The sequence below is a fragment of the Nomascus leucogenys genome, chromosome 12, assembly GCF_006542625.1.
Source record: "Nomascus leucogenys isolate Asia chromosome 12, Asia_NLE_v1, whole genome shotgun sequence".
Taxonomy (NCBI): Eukaryota; Metazoa; Chordata; class Mammalia; order Primates; family Hylobatidae; genus Nomascus; species Nomascus leucogenys.
In genome coordinates this window covers 55,476,188-55,494,012 of record NC_044392.1, presented here as the reverse complement: position 1 = coordinate 55,494,012, position 17,825 = coordinate 55,476,188, and the positions used below count along the sequence as shown (strand labels likewise).

The window sequence follows — 17,825 nt, the reverse complement described above, 5'->3', positions numbered from 1 at the left end:
TCTGATGGGAGACAGAATGGAGTGGTCACAGAAACTAAAGGTATTTTTCCTTCAAGAGAAATAAAACTATCCTTCTAAATGCAGGGTGGAGGGTGACTGCTCTGGGGACAGAGCAAAAATGGGCAGCATGTGCTCAGTACATTTGCACAGATGAGTCAACTCAGGGCACCCAGACTCTCCCTGTAAACTACCATCATGACTTGCAGCACAGAGAACTAACACAGGGCATCAACTACTTTGCATAAATTGGGTTGAATTTTACATGCAGCATTCAAGTGAAGAGAGCTCTTGACGCAGTGCAGACACAGATCTTGTGTATTAAGGGCCCCATTTTTCCAATATTTTGATATAATACGTTTACTTTTTCAATTTCTTTTCTTGCACAAATACTAGCAAACATACTACCAACAAATGGGAAGAAATCATATATACATCTCTCTCTGGATTTAAACACATGGGAGAGAATAGGCGACATCAAGAAATGCCTGTTTGAGGGTCTGGAGTGGACTTCCAGCAAACTCCAACAGACCTGCAGCTGAGGGACCTGACTGTTAGAAGGAAAACTAACAAACAGAAAGGAATAGCATCAACATCAACAAAAAGGACATCCACACCAAAACCCCATCTGTAGTCACCATCATCAAAGACCAAAGGTAGATAAAACCACAAAGATGGGGAGAAACCAGAGCACAAAAGCTGAAAATTCCAAAAACCAGGGCACCCCTTCTCCTCCAAAGGATCGCAGCTCCTCGACAGCAATGGAACAAAGCAGGATGGAGAATGACTTTGACGAGCCGACAGAAGTAGGCTTCAGAAAGTCGGTAATAACAAACTTCTCTGAGCTAAAGCAGGATGTGCGAACTCATTGCAAGGAAGCTAAAAACCTTGAAAAAAGATTAGACAAATGGCTAACTAGAATGAACAGTGTATAGAAGACCTTAAATGACCTGATGGAGCTGAAAACCATGGCATGAGAACTACGTGACACATGCAGAAGCTTCAGTAGCCAATTCAATCAAGTGGAAGAAAGAGTATCAGTGATTCAAGATCAAATTAATGAAATGAAGCGAGAAGAGAAGTTTAGAGAAAAAGGAGTAAAAAGAAATGAACAAGCCTCCAATAAATATAGGACTATGTGAAAAGACCAAATCTACGTTTGATTGGTGTACCTGAAAGTGACGGGGAGAATGGAACCAAGCTGGGAAACATTCTTCAGGATATTATCCAGGAGAACTTTCCCAACCTAGCAAGGCAGCCCAACATTCAAATTCAGGAAACACAGAGAACACCACAAAGATACTCCTCGAGAAGAGCAACCCCAAGACACATAATTGTCAGATTCACCAAGGTTGAAATGAAGGAAAAAATGCTAAGGGCAGCCAGAGAGAAAGGTCCGATTACCCACAAAGGGAAGCCCATCAGACTGGCAGCAGATCTCTCGGCGGAAAGCCTACAAGCCAGAAGAGAGTGGGGGCAATATTCAACATTCTTTTTTTTTCCATACGTATAGTTTTCCTTTATTATTTTTTGCATATATATATATGGTTTTTTTATACTTTGAGTCTTAGGGTACATGTGCACAACATGCAGGTTAGTTACATATGTATACATGTGCCATGTTGGTGAGGTGCACCCATTAACTCATCATTTAACATTAGGTATATCTCTTAATGCTACCCCTTCCCCTACCCCCACCCCACAACAGGCCCCAGTGTGTGATGTTCCCCTTCCTGTGTCCATGTGTTCTCATTGTTCAATTCCCACCTGTGGGTGAGAAAACGTGGTACTTGGTTTTTTGTCCTTGCCATAGTTTGCTGAGAATGATGGTTTCCAGCTTCATCCATGTCCCTACAACGGACAGGAACTCATCATTTTTTATAGCTGCATAGTATTCCATGGTGTATATGTGCCACATTTTCTTAATCCAGTCTATCATTGTTGGATATTTGGCTTGGTTCCAAGTCTTTGCTATTGTGAATAGTGCCTAAATAAACATACATGTGCATGTGTCTTTCTAGCAGCAAGATTTATAATCCTTTGGGTATATACCCAGTAATGGGATTGCTGGGTCAAAAGGTATTTCTAGTTCTAGATCCCTGAGGAATTGCCACACTGACTTCCACAATGGTTGAACTAGTTTACAGTCCCACCAACAGTGTAAAAGTGTTCCTATTTCTCCACATCCTCTCCAGCACCTTCAACATTCTTAAAGAAAAGAATTTTCAATGCAGAATTTCATATCCAGCCAAATGAAGCTTCATAAGAGAAGGAGAAATAAAATACTTTACAGACCAGCAAATGCTGAGAGATTTTGTCAACACCAGGCCTGCCTTACAAGAGCTCCTGAAGGAAGCACTAAACATGGAAAGGAATAACCAGTACCAGCCACTGCAAAAACATGCCAAACTGTAAAGACCATCGAAGGAAGGAAGAAACTGCATCAACTAATGGGTGAAATAATCAGCTAACATCATAATGACAGGATCAAATTCACACATAACAATATTAACCTTAAATGTAAAGGGGCTAAATGCCCCAATTAAAAAACACAGAATGGCAAATTGGATAAAGAGTCATGACCCATCAGTGTGCTGTATTCAGGAAACCCATCTCACGTGCAGAGACACACATAGGCTCAAAATAAAGGGATGGAGGAAGATCTACCACGCAAATGGAAAGCAAAAAAATGCAGGGGTTGCAATCCTAGTCTCTGATAAAACAGACTTTAAACCAACGAAGATCAAAAGAGACAAAGAGGGCCATTACATGATGATAAAGGGATCAATTCAACAAGAAGAGCTAACTATCCTAAATATATATGCACCCAACACAGGAGCACCCAGATTCATAAAGCAAATGCTGAGAGACCTACAAAGAGATTTAGACTCCCACACAATCATAATGGGAGACTTTAACACCCCAATGTCAGTATTAGACAGATCAGTGAGACAGAAGCTTAACAAGGATATCCAGGACTTGAACTCAGCTCTGGACCAAGCAGACCTAAAAGACATCTACAGAACTCTCCACCCCAAATCAACAGAATATACATTCTTCTCAGCACCACATCACACTTATTCTAAAATTGACCACATAGTTGGAGGTAAAGCACTCGTCAGCAAACGTAAAAGAATAGAAATCACAACAAACTGTCTCTCAGACCACAGTGCAATCAAATTAGAACTCAGGATTAAGAAACTCACTCAAAACCACACAACTACATGGAAACTGAACAACCTGCTCCTGAATGACAACTGGGTAAATAATGAAATGAAGGCAGAAATAAAGATGTTCTTTGAAACCAATGAGAACAAAGACACAATGTACCAGAATCTCTGGGACACATTTAAAGCAGTGTGTAGAGGGAAAATTATAGCACTAAATGCCCACAAGAGAAAGCAGAAAAGATCTAAAATCAACACCCTAACATCACAAAAAAAAAGAACTAGAGAAGCAAGGCAAACAAATTCAAAAGCTAGCAGAAGATAAGAAATAACTAATATCAGAGCAGAACTAAAGGAGAAAGAGACACAAAAAACCCTTCAAAAAATCAATGAATCCAGGAGCTGGTTTTTTGAAAAGATCAACAAAAAAACCCTGTTTGGCTAGTTCACCTGGCTCATCTGATTGCAAGTTCCTATCTTGAGAGGACTATGAAATTAAAACCAATACAAGTGCCACAAATAACATACAACATTGTAAATCAGGACAATTTGTAGCTGGGTGAATGGAAGAAATAGTTCTATTCATCACTTCCTCATTTTCCCTAAATCTACAATCTCCAGATGTCACTACTGAATTAAGAGCCAACAATTCCACAGCATTACCTGGGAGACACTGGCCCTTTTTCTTCCTCTTCCTCCTCATCACTTTCATTTTCTGTAAATAAATTCAGAGAAGCAGGTCACATTAAGCAATTCATACTTTACATATCACCAAATCACTGTCCAGTCATAGCACAAGGACATAAGTATTCTCAGTGCAAGAACATGGATTCTGACAGGAATATTCTAGGGTGCCCTGGATTAAGTCTGGTGGGAAGTAGATGACCCTGCTTTCCAGACCCACAGGCCAAAATCTCCCTCTACATGTAGACCATAATGTCATATTCCCTGCCTGAGTCAAAGTTAAACAAAAATTTTCCCCAAAAAATCTCCAAAAATTGGTCGAACAATTTTCTAAGAGTGTTGCTGCAATATGGACTTATATCACCAGGTAACATGGACATTAAATGTTTAGAGGCATCTCTACATGAAACTCGACGGATAGATAAATTTGAACAACTCTTGCTTGAATAAATTTGAACAACTCTTGCTTTAAAAAGAATCTGTGATTTGGGGGGCCAAGACAGGTGAATCATTCGAGGTCATGAGTTCAGGACTAGCCTGGCCAATATGGGGACACCCTGTCTCTACAAAAATACAAAAATTAGCCAGATGTGATGTTGTGCACCTGTGATCCCAGCAACTCAGGAGGCTGAGGCAGGAGAATCACTTGAATCTGGGAGGTAGAGGTTGCACCAAGCCAAGATGGTGCCACTGCACTCCAGCCTGGGTGACAGAGCAAGACTCCAAGGCAAAAAAAAAAAAAAAAAAAAAAAATCTACGATGCTACAAAGAAACATTGGATCAGCCATTGCATTGACAGGGTGGAGAACCAGGGTCCAGCCTTGCTTTATGGAAATACATCAGTAAAGTAAAGAAGAAAAGTTTCCGTCCTGATTTCAGGGTGACTGTGCAGCTAAGCAAGCTGACTTAAAGGAGATCCAGATTAAAGCTGAGAGCAGTGAAGCCTGGGGAACAATATTTCCAAATACAAAGGCAAGGCTGCCAGCTTCCTTAAACAGGCATAGAAATTCCATGGACATTGTTCAGGGACAGAAGATTTAATCACAGATGACAAGAGATATTGAATCCAAGCTAGGAGGCCTGACAGATACTTCCTGCACACCTCCTGCACTCAGGTGACTATGAGATTGTCACACTTGCATGGGGTCCAATAACTTGATACTGGGGACTGGCAGACAAAGGCATGACATGAACTGAGGAGGACAAAAAACCTCCCTGATATCTGTTTAGAAACCCATCATCGTTTTTTATTCAAACCAATTTGTGTGTATAGAGCCTGTCTTCAGAGTTTATCTTCCTCAGCCTAGAGAGAGGTATGAGACACAAGGAAAACAGAAAGTACCTGGGATAATTTGTACAGCATCCTCCCATTCAACATGAGAGGATGAGTCAATGAGAGTTGAGTCGACTTTGTCTTCCTCAAATGTGATTTTGGTTTTCCTGTGTGGCTGGTTGGAGTCATAAGGGCCGTGGCTCTTTGAATAAGTGACAGCACATTCCTCCAGTGAGTCCTCAGGGACTTCCTTTTCTTCAGCCTTCTGCACCTCCCTGATGAGCCAGGTGGGACAGAGATGACAGAAGATTAAACATAGAGGGATTGGACCCCAGGGAGTCCTAGCTGGTTTTGACAGGCGGCATTAAGAGAGTGGTCCCAGAAAGCAAACAGGAGGTTCCCTTTAAGAGGGAACATGCAATCCTCTTCTCTCTGCAACAGAGCATGGCTGCCATGGGAGCCAGAGAGGAAGAGAGCAGCTGGTGTTCATTGCACTGGACAGATAGGAGCTGAGGAGGATGAAGACTCAGCTATCCCTGTATGGTACAGACATGACACTCGGCACACATAGAGAAACACGACAGCTGCCACAATCTGCATCTAAGTTGGGCAGAATTTCACATACTCTGGCCAAGGGAATGCAGGCTTTAGGCCCATTGTAGATGCCAGAGAGGGTGTGCCTCCTAGACTTTTCATATGTTACCACCCATTACTTGCTCCTGAGTATTCAGTGTTACCTGCGGGCAGATGATTTCTGCACTTTCTCAGCCTCCTCAACTTGAACATCTTCATCCTCATCTTTGTCATTTTCTGTAAATACAGAAGTGTTCGTTTAGTTATTTCCCACTTCACACTCTGCAAGCACAGTCAGCCCAATGTGCACAGAGACATGAACATTGAGGCATGGGTCACCGTTCAACTGAAAGCTATCCTGTTTTATATTTAACAAAATGCCCTGGCATGGTTTCCTGATCCATCAGGCAATGCATTTCTGATCTGGAGCGCCACCATCAAGATGTGGCCAAATATTGAAAAGACCTTTTGCTCCCCATATCACTGGAGGCTTGTGCAGCCTCTCTCCGGACTTTGGCAGCCGTCTCCTCCATTCTGCCACAGATCTGATTCCCAGGCACAGGGTGGGTGTCCTGTCACAGTTTGCATTTCGAACCTAATTCTTTCTCTTAGGAGAGGACAAACTTGTCCCACAGTCCTCTATGCATCAGGAGATTTCAAGCCTCCAAGTGGCTTCTGCTGTGTTATTCAGGGACATTCTCTCCATGGGGAGTGCTCCAGTCTGAAGCACGTCCTACCACCAAATGCCCCCACATCAAGTGCCTTCTCCAACACCACGTAGCAAGGGGCTTCATCTCATTTTGGAAAGCAGTCGTAAGTGTTCCCACATTTGGATGCTTCAGACCCTTGCAAGAGACAATTTGTCTGCCTTTGCAGGTGGAGAGAGAGAAACTCAGGAAGGACAAATCACTCACTCACCGACAGGTACTAAGAACACTGCCAAAAAGGCAGCCTGGGAACCTTCATTCTTAGTCCAGAGCTCATTTCACTCTAAAAAGCCCGCTCCCGTCACAGCCTCCTTCCTGTCCTTTAAAACTAGATAGATGCTGCCTCTTGCTCCAAAGACCACCTTCCATCAAGGAAGCAGGGACACTTGCAATACTGTGACCTCCAAACCCATGGGTTTCCCATCTCTACTCTTACCCAGGAAGTCCTGGTCATGTCATGGCCACATAACCTTAGTGGAAAAAAACCCCACTGATACAACTGTCATTGTGAACGTATGGAGGTCTGGAGTCTCTCATAAGCCTGGGGTTTTGGGTCATCAGGGCCTATGGCCACCTTACCTGGGCTGAGCTTTTGGACAAGGTGCTTTGCCAGTCTACACCCCTCAGCCAGCTGTTCTTGGAGGTCCTGCCCCTGGGACTTGTCCGGCTCAACCGGAGTGAGGAGGGCCTGGAGATGCTGATTCAATGAGCGGGAGGCATCTCTCCCTTCCCGTAACTTCTCCCTTAACTGGGTCAGCTCTCGTTCCTGAGAGTGAACCAGGACTTTATATTGCCTAAGGTGAGACAGTAGAAAAAATTTAACAGTGGAAAGGGTCGAGTGATCTGTTCTAATATTGCAACAGAGATTTCTGAGACAATGTCCTCAAGGAGACCTCCAAGCAGAAGGTCAGCACGTGTTTAAAGGAATGTCTGTGGCCAAGTGAAAGAATAGAAAATGGTTTACAGGCTTCCTCTATATCAGAGATGGCTCCTGTAAGATCCTCGATGATGTTCCATTCATCTTTCTCTTCTGTAAACAAAAGTAGGTGTCTTCCTAACTCAGTTACAAAAAGACATCCTTTCAGTTCCTCACTCTGGCCATGGACATTTCCATGTGAAAATACACAGTGCATCTTGTGGCCACTAGATACAAAGCCACGTACAGAAATGAGGCCAGATGCAGATGGGGCGAATTGAAAAGATGAAAGAAGAAAAGAATGACAAGGTCGAGAAGGCAACTTTGATTGAGTGGAAGAATGAGAAGCCGAAGTCAGTCTGGAGGTGATTCTCACTAAGGGTAAGTGGGGTGGTGATGGCACATCATTTTGAGTATACGGAGTGCTGCTGGGTGGTTCATACTCCTTTGGTTAATTTTGTGTTATGCAAATTTCACCTCAACAATTACTTGTTTGAAAAAGAGAAGACAAGGCTCTGAGAAGCAACTGCAACCCATAACTTATTATTATCCTTGTTCTCTGTTGGATAAATATTTGTGTGTTGTGAGCCTGCCATGGCAATTCCTGCCCTTCCCCTGGCCCAGCTTAGCTCTTACATCTCCCCACCCAGCTGCTGCACTTCAGAGATTTACACACCTGCCCACCTGCCTGCCCCCACGTGTTCCCCTCACCTGACCTCCTCAGCTTGCCTGAGCTGCTCTGCAAGCTTCTCCTTCTTGAACTGTAGCTCATTCCTCAGCATAGATTTTAGGAGCTCTTTGCACTCTTCATACTCTGAGAAAAGACAGACACGCCTGCCTCAGTGGAAGGCTGGACATGCTGCTGTGGTCATTGCCTACAGGGCAGGAGCCACGTCCATCCCAAGGACAAAACTATCCCCAGTACCAGGCTCTAGGCAGGGATTTCCACATCTTTACTCTTCAGTCTCCTGACTTTCTGGCATCTGATCCTCCAAAATTTAGAGACAAGGAAAGAGAAACTCAAGGGCACATCGAGGAAGTTGACAAGATGATTCAACCACAACAAAGTGGAGTCAGAATTCACAGCCCCTGAGGTCTGACTCTGAATGCGGGGCCACTTTCTCAAGCCTTGCAACCTCTCCTCTGAAACACTGCTTAGGGCATGAAGTAGTGATTTCTTGTACAGTCGGGAAGGCCCCTAGGACTATGGGACTGATGGTTTCCCTTTTACTGGGTATTTCAAGGACAAATATGTCTAGGACTTTAAAAATATTTGATTTTTAAATCATATATTCAGATATGGTTTTAAGAATCATATCTGAAGCATAAAGTGTGAGACATAAGACCATAAGGCCATGAAGGAAATATGCCCAAATGCTAATAAAGTTTGTGTTAATTTAGAAACAGCAGAATGAAGAACTAATAGACAGTGTTTACTCTGTGACAATAAATGTTCTAGGAGATTGACAGGAAATAGCTCATGCAATTCACTGCAGCAATTTACAGAGGTAGGTATTATTGTAGTACCCTCTGAACAGATGAGGAAACTGAGGGACAGACAAGACAAGCAACTTGGATGGAGCCCAGGAGACAGGCCCAGGGTCCCTGCTCTGCACACTGCACTGCTGCTTCCACACATTCTTGGGTGCGATCTCTCTTCCTCTTTAGGAACAAGAGCCTGTGCCCCAGGAAGCAGGACTTCTCTCTCACCAAGATACTCTCTGCTTTTTATTTTTATTTTCATTTATCATTATTATTATTATTATTTTTGACCAGCCTTGCCCTGTCGCCCAGGCTGGAGTGCAATAGTGCAATATTGGCTCACTGCAACCTCTGCCTCCTGGGTTCAAAGGATTCTCCTGCCTCAGCCTCCCGATTACTGGGGATTACAGTCACCTGCCACCACCTCCATCTACTTTTTGTATTTTTAGTGGAGACGGGGATTCTCCATGTTGCCCAGGCTGGTCTCAAACTCCTGACCTCATGCTCTGCCCGCCTCAGCCTCCCAAAGGGCTGGGATTACAGGAGTCAGCCACCGTGCACGACCCCTACTCCCTGCTCTTGATGCTGTCACTTATAGAGAGCACAGGTTCTATTAGGAGCAGACTCCTCTTGAAGCCCCTCAGAGTGGTTACTGGGTACTATCACCAAGTTTCCCTCAGAGTCACTAGAACAGAGCTTTGCCTATTGGGCCTCAACAGAAACTTGAACTGAATAAAAGTTCACCAGTCCCAGACATTTAGAACAACAGACTAGATGTTGTTTGTCTGCAGGATCTTATATGGTACAGAGAGGATTCTTGAAAACATGATTGAGCCTCTTGGAGAAAACAGGTCGTTCTGTGCCTGGGTCAGAAATCAATAACTGGGAGTTTAACTCTAGTCCCACCCCCACCTGACTGCAAACATGGAAAGTTGCTAAATACTTTGGTACCTCTGTCTTCCAACTTTAACAAAATGTTAAAATACCCATTTCTGTTTTCCTAGAAGTATGGGAAGGATGAAATTATTTTTGATGGAGACAGCATTTAGTGTCTCAGACAGAAGACAGGACATCATTCATTACTTTCATGACGGTGAGACTATAGATCTTACTGTATTTCTTCTGCCGGTTGGCCAGGAAGCAGGCTACTTGAGTTACAATAAATTTCTCTTTGAGGTTTCTGAACTGCTGTTTGTTCTCTGCCAGCTGGGGGCGCAATTTCTCGTTGATTTCTAGAATGTTCATCTCTGCCTTCTCACCGGACCAAGGGCTGGCAGATACCACCATGCTGACATTTGTGGCAGAAGAGGTGGAGGCAGGGATTGGGGAGGAGAAACCCAAACATACGATGGGTTAAAAATTGTGAAATCAAATAGATATAATCAGGACTGAGGGATGTCCATAAATGAAATTCTTAACTTACTGTTGAGAAAAATGTGATCACTCCCCACAGCACTTTAGGATCCTTAACCACAAAAACAAGGTTCGAGGTGCCTGAACTCAGAGCTGAAGGCAATGCCAGTAGCTCAGACTCTGATAAGAGTGAGGTAGATTGTGGCCAGCATGCCAGGTAACCGTCTGCGGTTGCAATAACGGAATTAGAAGATGGAGGTGTCATGGAATCTTAGGAGCCCTTCATTCCAACTGCCCAGGCTTTGCTGAAACACAGGCACCCTGGTCTCACTTGAGGGTCACCACCAATGGGGATCATTCCTTCAGCATTCACTCTCAGTATTCGTGTACCCTTTGGATAATGCCACAGACCCATCTCTTTCCCAATACATCTAAGCACATTCCTTACTGTTTATCTCTTGTCTGTACAACATCATCAAGGCAGAAACAGTTTCCCAACAGATTATATTTTCTTAATGGTATAGTCATGAAATCACCCCACCTGCTCTAAGTTAAAACAGAGATTAAGACTTTTCCACAGGTGTAAGATATCAAACTTTTAGCCTGCCCTGATATCCTCTGGGTCTTCTGCAGTTTTTTCTGTATCCACTAGAAAGTGAATGAATAATTTTTTTTAAATGTTTTCTTTCCTGTCTCAGTATTCTTCCTGCTGCATCCCATTTTTATGTTGATTTCTTTTTTTCTTACTGGGGCACCATCTTGGATTTTCATTACACTCTAGACCAGTTTGACATCCCTGCGTCCAAAGCTCTTCCTCTATGTGGGTTGATTTTTTAATGTCACTGAGCACTACATTTTATACTTGTCACTTATAGATGTCATTCTAGTGCCACAAGACCTCTTTTCAAGGTATCAAGTGATCAAAATCATTTATATAGAGGTCTCCTGAAAAAATGTGTGACCATCTATCTTGAGAAGTTTTGTAAACCTGATGCTATTTTGTTGTTTCCACTTTGTTTTCCCATAGACTGAAAAGAACAGGGCCACGAGCAGTTCTTATGGAATATGGTTTGATATATATTTTGTTGAGATGGCCTAACACCATTGATTTTTGGTTGCATTCCACTGACAGAACATGGCAAGATCAAGGTTATGGTCAGGGTTAGTTGGTGATCCTCAGTGTTGCTGTGCAGTAGAAGGTGAGTTTGAGGTGACAGGAACGAGTAGGAAAGAGTGATCCCATGAACCACCTCTTCACTTTCTCAGCTTTCATCCCCACCTAGGTTTTGTAAGCCTGGAACTTGGGAGACTGTTCTGTAGCCCAGGTCTCCTAAGATTGGCTGCTGGACTTAGGCCTGAGTTGAGGGTGCAGTGGGTTGACCCTGGGCTGCCCAGCATTCATGTGGAAGTGAAGGAAGGAGGACTGGTCAATCCCATTTGAAAGCATCCCTCTCTGCAGCCCACACCATCTTCCAATGACACGGTAAGGATACTGCTTTGAGATGTATCAAAGGCTTTAAGTCAATGTATTTTCTGGGGTCTGGGAGACTTGACATTCTGTGTCAGAATGAAAATCTGTCAAGTTTCTAAATGAAAAAACTGCAGGTTCACAAAGTTACATGGGTTACTTGAGGTCACAAAGGGATGAGTTTTCAGCACTGCCAATAAAAGCAATCACAATAATTATTCAGTAATTATTCATAGGATCCATGTAATCCAGTAAATATTCACATAATTATTTAGTAATTATTCATTGACCTATTCGTACAAGGCATTTTGCTCAAAACTGTGTTTATATTTGGACATTGTATCTTCATCATAATCCTTAAGATAATGCTATTATCCATAAGTAACAGGTAAGAAACCTGAAGATGAGGGATAGCTAATCATGTATTTGACCATATTTCCATTTTTGGTTTTTGTGATGCTGGAAGAATGACCAGAATGAGTCACAGGAAGAGTATTCATTCCTGTATTATTTTGCAGGACAGCGGTATGCCCTTCTAGAGTACTGGGACCAAAATTCAGAAGTGTCTGCAACCTTGCTTTAACAGTAAGGGAAATAATCTCTATCACCTGGAATTTCCCTGGAACTTTGGAATATACAAGAGAAGTATGAGACCTGGGTCTTCCCTTGGCTGTGTTTAATTCACTCTTCTATGGAATACCAATGATTCTAAGACTTTTGCCTTTTCATAACCACAATGTATGTTTTATGGAGAAGATTTTACACTTTGCTCTATTTAGAAAGAATAAATGTGAGCAATGGTTTAGGTTTTATGCCCTGGACTTAATATTTTTCTGATTTCTGTTTTGAGATTAAATTCTCATGTAAATAGAAAAATACTTATTATTTCTCATAAGGCCAAGTTTGTTATCAGTTTGAGTTTTTGAAGATGAAGCACAAACTTTTGATTTTATCTTTGTCCCCATCAGCGCCAGTCATTGTCTCTCAGTACGACCTGGACTTCCCCTGCATTTACCCTCGTGCTGCTGAGCCATCTCCATGCACTGTCCAATTCCATCAGTGATTCGGGGTCCTCCCAAGGCTCCCTGAAATGGGCAAAGGGATCAGGACATCAGACACATTCCAGACACAAAGGCAACCCATACTGTAGAGTGAGCAGCTGTGTTCCCACTTCCCCAATGTTCCAGTGATGTCCTCAAACTGAAGGGAACACTTTCCCTCTTTAAGGGTCTGTTCTTCATGTCTCAATGCCTCTGATCTAGTGAACACAACTGTCCTGAAAGTGAAAGAACTTGCTAAATTTTGGGTTTCTGGTTAGGTGGCTAGAATAGGTTTGTAAGACTTCCTCACTTACCTATGACTGAAGTTTGAATTCTTAGCAGTATGATTCCTTTTCTTGTAAGCTGAGCAGCTTAGGAAAGATTGGCCATGTTGCTGTGCAAAAAGAGGTAAACTTAATTTCTACTCACAGCATGCTTGAATGTGAAACTAGGGCTTCCACTCTTCCAAAGTTGGACTGTCACTGCCTCAGGCATGTGTCCCGAAGAGCTCGTGTCTCTGCTGTACTCAAAATAAAGTTTAAATGGAGCCCAGAAAGCCAGATCTCCTTTACTTCTAGGTTCCCTCAACAGTTTCTCCTCTGCTTTAGAGACTGCATTGAAAATATTCTTGTTCTGCTGTTGTGTTTTGGCTTTAGAATGATGTGATGCAGCTCAATGGGTCCTACCCCCAAGTTGATCAGAGTAAGAAACAGCTGGGAAAGTCAGTGCAAATACAAGTTCATCGTCCTCCTTGCAGGGATTCTGATTCAGAGGGCTCAGGTGGGGCCTGGAATGTGTTTGTTAACATGACTCAGATGTGCAGTCAATTTGGGGACTCGCTGATACCATCGACCTTATAGTTTATAGGATGATTCTTTCTGTTTTCCTGATGAAGAAACTGAGGCACAGAGAGTCTGTAACTTGCTCAAGTTCCCCTTGCTGTAAGTCCTGGAGCCAGATCTCAGGTGAAGCAGCCTCTTCCCCATCCCCTTCCCACATTTCCCAATTCAGCTGGGACAGTTCTTTCCAAGTACATGTTTCTCTCCCCTATACCTCATTTCTGAAAAAAGGAGAACTGGAATTTAACTTCTTTCATCTAATACATTTCCCCACAACATGCTGCCAGCATCATATTCTGGCCACTTACTATTAAAGTGAGATGCTTTTTTTTTTTTTTTTTTTGAGATAGGGTCTTGTTCTGTCACCCAGGCTGGAGTGCAGTGGTGATAATAGATCACTGCAACCTCGAATGCCTGGGCTCAAGCGATCCTCCTGCCTCAGCTTTCCAAGTAGTTGGAACTCTAGGCACACATCACCATTTCTGGCTAATTTTTTATTTTTCGTAGAGACAAGGTCTTGCTATGTTGCTCAGGCTGGTTTTGAACTACTGGCGTCAAGCGATCCTCCCACCTAGGCCTCCAAAAGTGCTGAGATTACAGGAGTAAACCACTGAGCCTGGCCCTGAAATGCTTTTTTTTTTTTTTTTTTTAATGAAAATAAAAGACATGGAGATGTGGAAAGACACCTTGCTTTATTACTCTTATTATTATTTTATATAATAGTATAGTATTATAGTATAATTCACGTATCACAAAAATCACCATTTTTAAGCATATATTTCAGTGTCTTTTACCATATTCTAAAAGTTCTGCAACCATCACCACTACCTAATTCCAGAATATTTTCATAATGCCAAAAAGCATGCCTGTACCTATGGGCAGTCACTCTCCAATTTCCCCCTTCTTGCGGTCTCTGACAACCACTAATCTACTTTCTCTATATATAGATGTACTTGTTCTGGGCACTTCGTCTATATGGAATAACAAAGTGTGGCATTTTGCATCTGCTTCTCAGCATATTGTTCTCAAGTTTCATCCTTTTTAGCCTGCATCAGTACTTCAACTTCTTTATGGCCAAATAATATTCCACCATATGGTTATACCACATTTTGTTTATTCATCAACTGATGGTGGTTTAAGATGTTTCCACTTTTTAACTATTATGAATAATGCTGCTATGAACAGCTTTGTACATGTTTTTGAGTGAACATGTTTTTCATTTTCTTGGTTATAAACCTAGGAGTGCAATTGCTGCATCATATGTCACTTTATGTTTAACTTTCTTTTATGTTTAACTTTTTAAGGAACTCACACACTGCTTACCAACTTCAGTGGCTATGCCATTTTACGTTCCCACTGGTAATATACGAGAATTCCATATTCTGCATAACTTTCCAAACCTGTGTTGTCTTTATTTTTTTCTTAAGTCATACTAGTGGGTGTGAAGTGGTATCTCATTTTGGTTTAAATTTACATTTTCCTAATGATGAAAAACATTGAACATCTTTGCACGTGCTTCTTGGCCATTTGTGTCTTTGCTTTAGAGAAACCTCTACTCACAGATTTTTTCCCATTGTTAAATTTGGTTGTTTGTCGTTTATTGCTCAGTTACATGAATTCCTTATATACTCTAGGTACTAGACCCGTGTCAAATATATAATTTGGAAATCGTTCTCCCATTATGTGGATTATCTTTTCACTTCCTTAACAGTATCCTTTGAAGCATGTAAGCTTTTTATTTTAGTGAAGTACATTTATCTATCTATTTTTGGGTTGTTTGTGCCTACTTAAAAAATATCTAATCCAAAGTCACAAAGATTCGTACCTATGTTTTCTTCAAGACATCGCTTTTTGAATGAGAACTTTCCTGGGTTTTACTGGAGGGCAGACATTGTTTATTTATGCCTCCTGTCCATTACCGATGTTTCTGCTGATTGTATTCATATGCTCACCACCCCTCCATGGAGCATCCCATGGCCTGTAACAGAGCTCTGGGGACTGATATCCTTTCACTGACTTTGGCGCTGGTGACAGCCCTGGTCACGTGGTTCAGCTTGGCCTTAACCCGACCCAGTTGCACATATTCCTTAGGGCCTTTAGAGTTGAAGTCGAGAGCCTCTCTGAGAACGCTTGCCAGCCCATGCTGTTCTAAGGCTGGAGCAAACTTCCTCAGTCTATTCCAGACAGAGGGGACTGCAGGGGTTGGACTCATTCAAGACATCTCTGGTGTTAGAAAGTAGACCTGTTTCAGGGTTTGGGGAAGATTGTTCAAAATGAACTAGGTTCTCTCTATTTTTACTGTATGTGTGACTTCTTTCTAGAAACAAAGGAAGAATATTTATGTTAGAACTTTTTGTCTATTCTTTGTCAATTGTTGTTTGTCTACAATTTTAATGTGGATAAAGGAGAGCTCAGTGTAAATATATTCTTAACAATTAGTGGTTCATGTCCACTGCCATGCAATCATATTTAAATCTATGAAATGGCCGGACATGGTGGCTCACACCTGTAATCTCAGCACTTTGGGAGGCCAAGGCGGGCGGATCATGAGGTCAGGAGATCGAGACCATCCTGGCTAACACGGTGAAACCCCATCTCTACTAAAAATACAAAAAATTAGCTGGGTGTGGTGGCGGGCGCCTGTAGTCCCAGCTACTCAGGAGGCTGAGGCAGAAGAACGGTGTGAACCCAGGAGGCAGAGCTTGCAGTGAGCCGAGATTGAGCCACTGCACTCCAGCCTGGGAGACAGAGCCAGACTCCACCTCAAAAAAAAAAATAATCTATGAACTATTCTGTTACTTAGATATTATCCTGCTCCTGATGAGAAAACAAACTCATAAAGATTGCAAAATTTTCCTAGGTCATAAAACACTAGCGAGCAGAGGAATAAGAATTAGAAACCAGTTCCTTTTGGCCTTCAAATCTAACCGTGTATCATTAGATCAAACTGATTTACATACTTTTGCTGGAATTAGTCTCAGAGTTTGTGGTTCTCACTTGATTTTCCCAAGGAAACTGTGTGCCACTTTAATATCATTTCAAACTTTGAAATTTAAAACTTTATTATACTTTTTTGTCTTTGTTCTATTCCATTGCTTTTGGTTTCTTCTCAGCGGATCCCTCTTATTTATATACTAAATATTTGCTACCTATTTGCTGTCAATTTTCACATTTTTGAGTGTTTGTTTTCTTTGTTGTATGCTAACAGTTCTTCACTGAGGTATAATTTGCATAGTGTATACTGCAAAAAAACCTGAAGGTACAGCTTAAGAAATTTTAATATAACTATACATTGTATAATAACACCCAGTTAAAGACAGAGGACATTTTCCGCCATGCCACAAAGTTCTGATGTGGTCCTCACCAGTCAATACTCATCCCTCAAATGAAGAGTATATTCTGAATGTTGTCACTGCCTTAATCCCTTTGTGTTGCTGGAAAGGAATACCAGAGGCTGGGTAATTTGTAAAGAAAAGAGGTGCATTTTGCTTAGAGTTCTGCAGGCTGCACAAGAAGCATGGCACCCACATCTGCTCCTAATGAGGGCCTGAGGCTGCTTCCACTTGCAGCAGAAGGTGAAAAGGAACCAGTGGGGGCAGAGATCATATGGTGAGAGAGGAAGCAAAAGAGAGTAAAGATGAGAGGCACTTTTTAATACCCAGCTCCTACAGGAAGTAAGAGAGTGAGAATTCACTCACTACTTTCTCCCAGGGTGGGGATTAATCTATTCATGAGGGACCCACTCCCACGACCCAAACACCTCCCATTAATCCCCACCTCCAATACTGGGGACCACATTTAAACATGTGATTTGGAGGGGACCAGTATTTAAACTATAGCAGCCACCATAGATTAATTTTGCTTATTCATGTGCTTCATAAAAATGGAATCATTTTGGCTGGGCCTGGTGGCTCACGCCTGTAATCCCAAGACTTTTCGAGGCTGAGGCGGGCAGATCACATGAGGTCAGCAGTTCAAGACCGGCCTGGCCAACATGGCAAAACCCTGTCTCTACTGCAAATACAAAAATTAGTCAGGCGTGGTGGCAGGTGCCTGTAATCCCAGCTACCTGGGAGGCTGAGGCAGGAAAAATTTCTTCAACCTGGGAGGCGGAGCCAAGATCGTGCCACTGCACTCCAGCCTGGGGGTCAGAGTGAGAGTCCGTCTCAAAAAAATAAAAAAAGGAATCATTTAGTATGTTCTCTTGTTTTGACTTCTCTTTACTCAGGTGGGTATATATGCCACTAATTTGTTTGATTGTGTTTTTCCCTTGTATCATTTTGTTTTGGCCAAGTAATATCCTATTGATTGTACGATTATCACACA

The 17,825-nt window shown here is 42.3% G+C and overlaps 2 protein-coding genes across 2 annotated transcripts in view; both read right to left on the bottom strand.

The window, feature by feature from the left end:
• The window catches only part of LOC115837636 (putative neuroblastoma breakpoint family member 7), a 655,832-nt gene extending 645,688 nt beyond the window's left edge, over positions 1-10,144 (bottom strand). Inside the window, 1 exon segment of the mRNA XM_030824746.1 lies at positions 9,912-10,144. Within this exon segment, the coding sequence (XP_030680606.1) occupies positions 9,912-10,086 (175 nt within the window). The 5' untranslated portion in view covers positions 10,087-10,144.
• Positions 5,432-9,088, bottom strand: LOC115837638 (neuroblastoma breakpoint family member 15-like). The gene is made up of 3 exons (XM_030824752.1): positions 8,029-9,088; positions 6,981-7,195; positions 5,432-5,931 (listed from the first exon to the last, which is right to left on the bottom strand). The coding sequence occupies exons 1-3, from the start codon at positions 8,097-8,099 to the stop codon at positions 5,855-5,857; spliced, it is 363 nt and encodes a 120-aa protein (XP_030680612.1). The 5' UTR covers positions 8,100-9,088; the 3' UTR covers positions 5,432-5,854.
• Positions 10,145-17,825: the final 7,681 nt, after the last annotated feature.

Bases quoted from the DNA above. Each gene is read 5' to 3' on its own strand.
- LOC115837638 (XM_030824752.1), bottom strand. From the start codon at position 8,099: ATGCTGAGGAATGAGCTACAGTTCAAGAAGGAGAAGCTTGCAGAGCAG. The intron at 7,196-8,028 runs GTGAGGGGAACA...GTCTCACCTTAG, and splicing joins AGGCAAGCTGAGGAGGTCAG to GCAATATAAAGTCCTGGTTC. The intron at 5,932-6,980 runs GTAAGGTGGCCA...CTGTATTTACAG, and splicing joins TGTCCAAAAGCTCAGCCCAG to AAAATGACAAAGATGAGGAT.